This window comes from Helianthus annuus, chromosome 13 (assembly GCF_002127325.2).
Source record: "Helianthus annuus cultivar XRQ/B chromosome 13, HanXRQr2.0-SUNRISE, whole genome shotgun sequence".
NCBI lineage: Eukaryota > Viridiplantae > Streptophyta > Magnoliopsida > Asterales > Asteraceae > Helianthus > Helianthus annuus.
The window spans coordinates 87372826-87384363 of NC_035445.2; the positions used below are offsets into that span (position 1 = coordinate 87372826).

General features: G+C 37.5%; 2 protein-coding genes across 3 annotated transcripts; one reads left to right on the forward strand and one right to left on the reverse strand.

Moving 5' to 3' along the window:
* The first annotated feature begins 1738 nt into the window (after positions 1-1738).
* Positions 1739-5783, forward strand: LOC110898486 (NADP-dependent malic enzyme). Of its 2 annotated transcripts, XM_022145277.2 has the most exons (18): positions 1739-1883; positions 2008-2110; positions 2243-2363; positions 2603-2677; positions 2772-2923; positions 3009-3114; positions 3205-3270; positions 3373-3468; positions 3560-3715; positions 3799-3897; positions 4000-4101; positions 4313-4411; positions 4483-4572; positions 4644-4721; positions 4802-4876; positions 4953-5043; positions 5353-5481; positions 5572-5783. In XM_022145277.2, the coding sequence occupies exons 2-18, from the start codon at positions 2028-2030 to the stop codon at positions 5658-5660; spliced, it is 1707 nt and encodes a 568-aa protein (XP_022000969.1). In that variant the 5' UTR covers positions 1739-1883; positions 2008-2027; the 3' UTR covers positions 5661-5783. The 2 variants fall into 2 exon arrangements, with proteins under 2 accessions (XP_022000969.1, XP_022000968.1); XM_022145276.1 differs by lacking the exon at positions 1739-1883 and having other exon boundaries at positions 1893-2110.
* LOC110898487 (protein TIFY 8) lies at positions 5753-8566 on the reverse strand. Its single transcript, XM_022145278.2, has 6 exons — positions 8032-8566; positions 7674-7858; positions 7195-7568; positions 7017-7104; positions 6825-6921; positions 5753-6016 (listed from the first exon to the last, which is right to left on the reverse strand). Exons 1-6 carry the CDS (start codon positions 8267-8269, stop codon positions 5943-5945), a joined length of 1056 nt encoding a protein of 351 aa, XP_022000970.1. The 5' UTR covers positions 8270-8566; the 3' UTR covers positions 5753-5942.
* Between the last annotated feature and the right edge of the window lie 2972 nt (positions 8567-11538).

Here is an 11538-nt window from a genome sequence, read left to right on the forward strand (position 1 = left end):
GGTTATTATAATTTTTATTATAACACATTATTAATTAAAATAATAAAATTAAAGAATCTTTTTGGCCTTATAAAAGCAGCAAAGATTATCATCCGGTGGGTCGGGGCGATGACATGTGGTGCAGTTGCCCATGGTGGTGGTGGTTTAGTATGGTGGTGTGTGATGGATTAGGGTTTGGGTTTAGGGGAAGATGATAATCTTTGCTGCTTTTATAAGGTCAAAGAGATTATTTAATTTTATTATTTTAATTAATAATGTGTTATAATAAAAATTATAATGACCATTTTGCCCTCGAGGAAAAGAACAAAATACCAGAATTTTATTAGACAAATATTAACTGATTTTACTTTTGGACCAAAATGACAATAAAACTGAAACTACAAAGATCTAGATTTTGAGTTTTGGACTAAAGTGGTAAAAATGACCAACCTCATGCACTAAAATTGCAGTTTACTCTAAATATTGTCTACCTAATTGAAAAGAATGATAGTGCTTTCATTTACATTTAACACTAAATAGCATAACATCTCTACGTATTTAAAGTTTTTTCTTACGTAAGTAAAATATAAATCTAAACTGGACTGGACATAAAGTTAATTTTTAGCTTGCTGGGTTGGATTAATTACTAATTTACTTTCAAATCAAATCTCTATTCTTTATTCGAATTAGGAATTTGTAAGGTTTTAACCGTATTGATTCAAGGGGACTGATTTTTTATGTTTGGTTTAGTTTTGTTTTGTTTTTGGCTTGTCGTTTTGTGGTATTTAGTTTCTTGCTAAAGAGGGCTTTATGCTTTTTGGTTTCTTTTTTAAATAAAGTTTCGTTTTAACAAGTTTCGTTTGTTGTTAAAAAAAGATTAAATTTCAAGTTATATAGTTTAGATATAACTCAAACCGAGTTATGAATTTAAGTATCTTATTCTCTCTAAAGTTTGGGTTAAAAAAAGATTAAATTCAAGTTATACAGTTTAGATATAACTCAAACCGAGTTATGAATTTAAGTATCTTATTCTCTATAAAGTTTGGGTTAGAAAAAGATTAAATTCAAGTTATATAGTTTAGATATAACTCAAACCGAGTTATGAATTTAAGTATCTTATTCTCTCTAAAGTTTGGGTTTCTTATTATAAATATAGGCTCAAAATTTTAAATTCGAATTCAATTTGATTTCTCTAATAATGTAAAATAACCAATTTCAATGATTATTTATATCTAATAAAGGTTCTCTTACGTAAAATAATTAATTTAAAATTTATTTTATGTTTGAAAAATATTTATGTAAACTTTACGTCGGCACACATACCCGTTCACACGGGGAATTGCAGGGTATCTCCGAAAGGAGCTCCCGGCAACCACTTTATCCACCTTAAAGGTGTTGGGGGTACTCCTCACACTGCCCAATCAAATCAGTCAATGAGGGAGTGTCACCATGTCTTAACCCAAACTGGACCCAAAATACCTAAATCAATTATGACGATGTTCCCAAACTACCCGTAAATATTTCACGTCACAATTATATGCTTGACTTGCTAAGAAGTTGTATAAAAATTAAACATAAATAAAAATATAAAGTGATTCTGTTTTAAAAATTAAACATTAATAAAAATTAAAATTAGTTAAAAAAAAGGGAAGAAACCTTCAAATCTTGAAGCAAAAAAAGGCATGAGAAAATATGAAACCGTCAACATTAAGAGGGTTACTCTCCTACTTTCTCTCTTTAACACATACATATATAACTCACATTTCTGTGGTATCATACTCTTCTCCACTCTTGCCTTTCAACTTCCCATTTTTATAAAAATCACATCAAAAAATCAAGAATTCTTGATTCCATACATTTAAACTTGATTGTCATTCATCCAAAAGTTAATAAAAAAATTTGTGGTAGGTCATTCATTCATCTTGTTCCCATGTTTCTTTCTAATGGCAAATTATGTGATTTCGTATTTCGGGTTATTTGTGGTATTCGGGTTTTTAATGTTGTTGCATATTCTTGTCACATTTCCAGACAATAATTGTAGGGTGATCATGGGAGATGGTGTGGTGGATAACAACAATGGTGGTGTTCAAGGATGTCAACTTGTTACCCCTTGGAACATGTCCATTTCCAGGTGATTTGATTCGGTTTTATCGTCAAATGAATGCTTGCATTATGTATTTATGATCATATTGTTCAAGATTTGTCTCATTTCTTATAATTCATATGCATTGTTTTAAAATAAGAAATTTGCATGATGATCTAGTGGACATACATTGTTGCGCGACCCGCGCCATAACAAAGGGCTAGCTTTCACCGAAAGAGAACGACATGCTCATTACTTAACCGGGCTTCTTCCTCCTATAATATCCACACAAGAACTCCAAGTAAGTTGGTGAAATTTTTACACACATTCATGGCATTTTCTTGATCATTTTCTTGCATGGGCGGACCTAGGTGATGCCGGGGCAGGCGCACCCCTTGAAAAAAAAATTAGTGTATTTTTTAGGTAAAAAACCCGACCGCACCCTTGAAAATATGTTTGAACCACTCATCCGCACCCCCTGCAAATAATTTCTGGGTCCGCCACTGTTTTCTTGATTGTTTTCTTTATCATGGCAATTAGGAGAAGAAAGTGATGCAAATGATCCGCCAATACGAGGTTCCTTTGCAAAGATACATAGCTATGATCGATCTTCAGGTACTTTTCGATCAAGGGAAAAGAAAACAGATAATTCATAGATCGTTTTGATCATTCACATGCGCTTTTTTACTTTGATTAATGTGTGATGTAGGAGAGAAACGAACGACTGTTTTACAAGATTTTAATAGATCATGTGGAGGAACTACTTCCTGTTGTTTACACTCCAACGGTCGGTGAAGCGTGCCAGAAATTTGGGAGCATTTTCCGGCGTCCACAGGGACTTTACATCTCTTTAAAAGACAAGTACGGTTTCATTTTCGTGTTCTTTGTTTTAAAATAAAGGTTAAATAAATCTTTGTAGTGTTGTGTAACCATATATGATCACCAGAGGGCAGGTTCTTGAGGTGCTGAGAAACTGGCCTGAGAGAAACATTGAAGTGATTGTTGTGACTGACGGTGAGCGGATATTGGGCCTCGGCGATCTTGGTTGCCAGGTATGGTCTCAAACGCGCTATGAAAATGATTATTATGATCAAAAGTGTAATTTGTTTATCCAAATATTAAAAACTGATTATCGCGCGCAGGGAATGGGTATACCAGTAGGAAAACTTTCTTTGTACACCGCGCTTGGAGGAGTTCGACCTTCGGCTGTAATTATAACTGATTATACTTTTGTCTGCAGCCTTAACTATATAGCATTGTGAGAATTACATAAAAGCTCGTTAACCACGGTTTCTTGTTATATGTCGCAGTGCTTGCCTATCACTGTTGACGTTGGGACAAACAACCAGAAGCTGCTTGACGACGAATTCTACATTGGTCTCAAACAAAATCGAGCACGAGGAGAGGTTTTGTTCATTCTTGTTACCGTCTGTTATTTATTTTATTTTTTTTACCATGAGCACGCGTTGACAGTTAATAATGTATGGTTTGATGTAGGAGTATGATGAGTTGTTAGAGGAGTTTATGAAGGCAGTCAAGATAAACTATGGAGAAAAAATCCTTATCCAGTTTGAAGATTTTGCGAACCACAACGCGTTTTCATTGCTTAATCGATACCGCACAACTCATCTTGTTTTTAATGATGATATACAGGTGATTAGCAGCTTTGAAATTTGAATTAAGCCTATGTGCTCGGAAAACATTAACCAAATGTTTTGTCGGTCTGTTTTGTTTAGGGTACTGCATCTGTTGTTCTTAGTGGTTTGCTTTCGGCTTTGAAGTTACTTGGCGGCACCCTATCCGATCATACGTTCTTATTTCTAGGTGCTGGAGAGGTATTTCTTAATATATTGTTAATCATGACGAATATACCAACGACGTTAATATAGTTTTATGTTTTTAATTGTCGCGTGTAATCTTCTTTCTTTTGTGTAAAGGCTGGTACGGGAATTGCAGAACTTATAGCGCTTCAAATATCGAAGAAGACAGGTACTAGCATAGAAGAGGCTCGTAAAAAGATCTGGCTTGTTGACTCCAAGGTACGAGAAACATATATCATATGCTAGTGTTTTTTAAGGTTGTAATAATCGGAAAATTAGTGGTTTGAATGTTTCCACATTCTGACTATTACGCATGAATGCCACGTAGCGCAAGTTGCGCTTTATCCGGCGGTCCCACTAGTTAGCAGTGTATTGGTGGGGCTCCCGGAGTTACATTTAGGGCCCTACAATGTGTGTTTATTTGATATAGGGATTGGTTGTGAGTTCGCGTAAAGAGTCCCTGCCACACTTTAAGCTTCCATGGGCTCACGAGCATGAACCGATCAGCAATCTCTTAGAAGCAGTAAAGGTAGACAGCCTACATCCATTTACCGCCTTTTTCTTTTACGCAAAACGCGCTTATATAACTTCATTTTGCAGGATATCAAACCGTCGGTACTAATAGGAACATCCGGTGTGGGGAGACAATTTACACAAGAAGTTATCGAGGCCATGTCATCTATTAACGAGGTTAGTTCTCTTCTAAAGCCCGATAAATAATCGTTTGTTTTCACATTTTGATTTAATCAAATCGCGTGTAGAAACCGCTCATTATGGCTTTATCGAATCCAACCTCACAAGCCGAGTGTACCGCAGAAGAAGCATATACATGGAGCAAGGTGCTAAAACCAATAGCAAGTTTTGTTCTATTCGAACTTATATTCTAGTATTTCCGGTATTTAGCTTCTGATCTTTGTAGGGTAAGGCGATATTCGCTAGTGGGAGCCCGTTTAATCCCGTGACATACGAAGATAAAGTATTCGTGCCTGGCCAGGTCTAACCCCGGCCCAAAAGCACTCAAACCGTTTCATTATCGTTTTCTTTCTAATGGTTTCTTCGAAAACATGCAGGCAAACAATGCTTACATATTCCCAGGATTCGGTTTAGGGTTGATCATGTGTGGCGCAACACGCGTGCATGATGATTTGCTTCTGGCTGCATGTAAGTGAAAAACTGGACAATCTTTACAAATCTTTGAGGTGTTTGACAGACGATTATAAATAACCAACTGGGGTAGCCCAGTTGGCCACCGACACCCACCTCTTCCCAGAGGTACCGGGTTCGAGTCTTGGGAGTGGCATATGTCGCCCAGGGTAAGAACTCGGCAAGGGGAATTCACCGCGGAGCTAGCTTGGTCGGGTAGCGGCTCCCAGAGTGGGATCACTCCGGCGGTTGGGAGGACCGTGCACTATCCCCCCCGACGATTATAAATTTATAACAACTAAGTTAAGTCCTAAACTGTTCATACAGCTGAAGGTTTAGCATCACAAGTAACAGATGAAAACTATGCCAAAGGGATTATATTTCCACCATTTTCTTCTATCAGAAATATTTCAGCACATATTGCAGCCAAAGTAGCTGACAAGGCGTATGAACTCGGTAAGTCTTCGATGTTTAATTTTACAACTTAGAAGAAAATATATATATATATGTGTGTGTGTGTGTGTGTAATGTGGATTATATTTTCAGGTCTAGCTTCTCTTCAACCTCGCCCTAACGATCTTGTTAAATTTGCCGAGAGCTGCATGTACTCACCGGTCTATCCCATCTATCGCTGATAGCTTTATTCATGTGTGTTTTTATCATTTACGCCTCGTCGCGTCATGAAAAAATATTATTTTAATATTTGACTAATAAACAGTTCTATTAATACAAGTTTGGAAACAACTCTATAGCTTTAACTGAATCTTGTTGCCATTCAAACTACAACTTCATATGCATCATTTAATTTGCAGAGGTTCATAATTAATTAGGATTATAGCTAAATTACACCATAATCCAACTCCCTACAACAATAATCATCCATTTAGTGATGATTTAATTACCTTAAAGTTTCCACTTCACTGTTTCTCCCCACTCTTGTCTTCTGCACCGGATCCTCTTGCATCTTTTATCGACACGCTACCTTGCCCTCCTGTACCCAAAACCATACCTTATTTTCAATCCTTAAAACTAGATTTTTTACTTAGGTTGGTGGTTTGTTTAGGTAGTTATACTAAATGATTTTCTGATCTAGTAAATTATACTTTTTTTTTCTAATAGGTTATTGACGGGTATTAACTGGTAAATTGGATTTTAATAATCCAAACTATGACATATTGACCGATAATAATCCATACTAGCAATTTTACCAATGGCAGTCCTACCTTACGGTTTCGTTGCCAAGGTCATTCCCCAATCCAACAAAGAAGTAACTTCGGCTGCCCCTAACGAGCAATTGATTGATTTTTATCCCAATCATAAAAATATAAAATGTTTGAAACGACATATATGCATGGTAGGGGCAGACAGAGTTAATTCTCCATTAGAGTAGGATTGCCTTGACAACGGACTTAAATGTCACGAGTGCCATTTTGGTCAACTTGCGAGTGAGTCATAGGGGCTGTTTGTTTACCTCTTAATGAGGCTCTTAATGGTTCAAACCTCTTACTGGTTCAACACTTAATGGTTCAGACTGTTTGTTTCACGAGTAGATGTTTGAATGGTTCAGACATTTGCCTCTGAATGGTTAAGACCTCTAATCTGAATTGGTAAGACATTTGCCTCTGAACGGTTAAGTATTATACAGGCTCTTACTGGTTCAGAGCTCTTACTGGTTCAGCACTTAACCATTCAGATGTTGCCAAACAGCCCCATAGTTTGGATTCTTAAAATCCAATATGCCTTACTAATTTACCAAAGTGCGGTGACAAATAACTAACATTATAGAATGTCATTCTTACCATTCAAAGAAATAGTCTCACCACCAGATGGCTTTGGTAAGAAGCTGGTTGACCATGATCCACCATTTGATCCAGCTAGGTTCATAATCACATCTGCCTGAAACCGAAATTCCAACGATGAATCTTTCGGACAAAACCATCATTTCTATTACCGGAAACAATATAAATCGAAAGAAAAGCATCTATCTTAACCTTGTTCGGGTGAACATCATCAAACACATGAGCCTGACCACCATAAAATATGGTCATCTGCCGACTAACCGATGCCGATCCTTGATGACTGCAATGATTCAACTAAAATAAGTAAAACTCAAACCAAATGTCAACTTCATGATGACTAAACTAAACCAAACCAAGCTATTAAGCTTACGGATGCGGAGTTGAAGAACCGGCCTCAGTGTTACCGATCAAAGACTTTAACTTACTCGGTTCAGCTACCGAGCTCAGAATCCCGGACCCTTTGATCCCAGTTCTGGACCCTTCATCAGCAGCTGACTGGGAGATCAATGGGGGACCTACATTGGCATCTTTGAACCTGTTTGAAGTTGTTGGTTGATAAGTGTAAGGCACAACTTGACCAGCCGCTGCACGTGGAGGGTACTGTAGTACAGGCCCAACATTCACAGGGATGGCTCGTTCCCATGATGATGATGATGATGTTGTTGGCCTCATTTGATGCATGCCCATGAATGGTTCTTCCTCATGGGGCCATCTTGGTCTCTCTGTACCCACATTTCTCAGCATCTAACCATAACACATCAAATAATAACTGTAACAGATAATAAACTCGACTAACATGCGCTGCGTGTAGCTTAAAACCAAGTGTAGCAAATTGAGTATATATAATACCTTCATCAAATGTGAGGTCTCGGGAAAATCCGGCCGGAGCTGGGGGATAACCTCTCGTGCAGGCGGCAAAAAGCCCGAATCGGAGTGACTGCGTTTGCCGCCTGAGTACCGAATCTTGGAGCCTGCAAGATCGGTTTTATGACCGAAAAACGGCACGCCTTCGAAAAGTGTTCCGGCCTGCCTTTCTACCATGGTTAAAACAACAAGATATCATCAATTAGCACAAATATGTTCAGCATTTCCCAGTTTCGAATACTCACACAATCTTGATGAAATTTAAAATAATAATAATAATACTTTTTTTATATAAAAAAAACAAGAAAATAAAAAAATGGATAGGGGTAGTAGTGTTAGTTACCAGAACCCAGATCAGAAGTGGTGGAGACTGGTCCACCACCACGACCGCCGCCGCCAGAGGCGGAAGCAGAAGGCGAAGAGCCAGAGCCGCCGCTGACGGCGGCGAACCTGGCCGCGGGAGCAGCGCATCCGCGGCCAAGAAAGTCATGTAAAATAGTGGGCTTCACATCATCACTTGCATTGTTGTTGGTGTTGTTGTTTTGAGCCATAATAATATTTAACAAGGAGGCAGCAGCCATAATCTCATCTCAAATAACCTATAATTATTGTCATCATCATCATATGGACTGTAAAAGAGAGAATTAAAGGGGTTGTTTTAAATATTGTTTTTGAGAGAAACAAGGGTTTTGTTTTGTTTTTCTGCTTTCATGAAAAGATGAAAGAGAATCAAGAGATTTGTGTTTTGGGAGAGAGAGAGAGCATTAAAGACCAAAAGCTTGTTGTTGTTCTGCTGGTTGCTCTGTCCTAGAGTGTGGATGTTTTGTCTGAACCCTTTCTGAGAATGTGTGTCTGTGTTGTGTGTGTGAGAGAGTTGTTGGATCTACCTAGTTAACACCTTTACTTTGATCATTACTCCTTAAACCTAGAATCTCATTTAGCTTTTGGAATTTTAGGCTACTTTAGTTATCTTTAATTAGTGGTAATGATTAATAATTTATTAAGGTATCAAAATTTTACTGTTTTATTTTCCTATAGATCATATGGTGTAGAGTGACCTGAAAGTGGTGCGTGTGACCTGAAAGTGGTGCGTTATACGATACGTAGACGACACGGTGTGGAGTGACCTGAAAGTGGTGCGTTATACGATATGTAGACGACACGTCAGACGTGTCAGAAAAGTGGTGCAAAAAAGGAAGGTGTGAGAAGGGGTGTGGAAGAGTGTCATTATTCGACACGTGACACTTATTTAATATTATTATTTTATATTTAAAAATTATATAAAATCAATTAAATTTAATTTAATAACATTAATATTAATTGAATAAAAAACATAAATTTAGAAAATTACATTAACTTAAAAAAATTACATAAACTTTAATCATTGTCTTTGTCTTCGTCAAGGTCGTCTTGTGAAACGCTCCAAATGTATTCAACAAAATCCGGTCTAAGGTTGTGATGTGTTGTATTATGTTTAATTTTATTAAACTTTGCTTCTTTCTCTTGATTACTTAATTCTACGATGCTTGGTTGACTCGCCTCCTCATAATACTCGCAAATTGCGCGTCCCACATCCTCCAAAATCATGTTACGTAAAATAACGCACGTGTACATCACATTTCGAATTCTAGGTTTTTCCATAATTCTACACGACATCTTCAAAATGTGTCATTTTTTTTGCGAAACACCAAACGCTAGTTCGATGTCTTTTTGTGCCGCCATTTGAGCCCCAATAAACTTACGCCTCTTTTCGTCTGACGTTGTTCCCCGTATAAATGATTTTACAAACACGGCCCAATCCGGGTAAATACCGTCCGTTAGATAATAACAGTATTTATACTCCGCACCGTTAACATAAAAAGAACCTTTCGGTCCAACACCATTCATATGGTCGTTGAAATGGGTGATTGAATGAGAATGATTAAATCGTTATTTCCAGCAGGCATATCAAAGAACACATGTCAAATCCAAAGATCTTGAGATGCAACCGCTTCAAACATCATAGCCGGTTTTGTGATGAAATCCACTAGTGTGTTGCCGGGCCACGATGTTGGACAATTTTCCCACTCTCATTTCATACAATCTAAACTACCAATCATCTCAAGGAAACCATGTCACTCTTCATGAGCCTCTAAAAGTTGTTGTATGTCACAAAATGTAGGTTTTTTCAAATATTTTTTTAAATATAGTTCAACGACATACTCACAAAAATAATCAAAAATAATGGAGGCTTTCCCTCGCCCCCCCCCCCCGTTCCAACATTTGTATATATTCATCCATGATGTCGGAAGCTGTCCCATAGGCCAATTGTCTAAGTGCGTCCGTGACTTTTTGCAAAGTGCTAAATCCTAGACAACCACGCGCATCCTTTCTTTGTCGAAAAAATCATATTTACTTGATAAATCGTTTGATATCCTAAGAAATAATTCACGACTCATACGAAAGCGACGCCTAAAACTACTATCATCATAAGTTGTGTAGGGTGAAAATAATCACGCCCCCCGTTCCAACATTTGTATATATTCATCCATGATGTCGGAAGCTGTCCCATAGGCCAATTGTCTAAGTGCGTCCGTGACTTTTTGCAAAGTGCTAAATCCTAGACAACCACGCGCATCCTTTCTTTGTCGAAAAAATCATATTTACTTGATAAATCGTTTGATATCCTAAGAAATAATTCACGACTCATACGAAAGCGACGCCTAAAACTACTATCATCATAAGTTGCGTAGGGTGAAAATAATCACTTACCAATAATTCGTGTGTGGCGATTCGTCCGCATGCTATGTTTCCTCCTCTTTAGTGCTAAGGAGGACCCTTCGTCTTCCATTATAGTTTCAACCACTTTTTTGAACCTGTAACGCTTGACTCGCTAAAAACAATATTAAACCCAGATTTTTTTATCTTACTTAATAAAGTTTAGAGTAAATTGTCATTTTAGTCCCTGAGGTTTGGTCCAAATTGCCATTTTAGTCCAAATAGTTTTTTTTCTCATCTGGGTCCCTGACTTTTCCATTTTCTTGCCATTTTGATCACATTGCCTAACTCAGTCTAAAAATCTGGTTATAACCAGGGGTATTTTTGGCATAACTGTTGTGTAGTGATAACCAGGGGTAATGTGACAACTCGAGTTTCTGACTTTCACTTTCGCATTAAATGCGCGTTGACTTTGACTGTTTAGTTGTTTGGATTGTGGACTTGAAATTGTACGCGTTGTGTTTTAATGAAACGTATTGTCGTTTTGCCTATATGTGATTACTTGCTGTGGTAGAAAATAATATTAGAATTATTATTAAAACACTTAGTCTAGATCACGAAACATGACATACAGATCGAAGGATCACGAAAGATAACCTTAGGTTGGAAGGATCACGAAACATACCCTTCGAGCAAAGATAGGATCCTTCGACATCTTTCGGCCCATAGGATCCTTCGATATCTTTCGGCCCAGTCTTTCAAATGGGCCTTGGCCCACTGCCGATTTAGTATAAGCTTGATTTGAGACTTTACGTAATAACACTTGATCGGCAAACCCTAGAGCCTTTTTGTTCTAACTTTGTGTGCGACGGCAGACCCCCACATCCGAAGCCAAATCCCTTTTGTTGACCATTCTTAATTTCGGTTAGTGATTTACGTGTTTTGTTCTTGATTTCGACATACTTGGTTAATCTATTATGTAACTGCATGCGAAATACATGTTGATCTGGATTGATAGGATCGAATGCATAGTATTGAATGAGTTGAATGATATTAATTTGATCAGGATTCGAAAACAGATTAACATGTCAATAGTGTTCGATTATGTGATACGTTATGCTAATCGACTGGATGATATACGTATATATGTTAG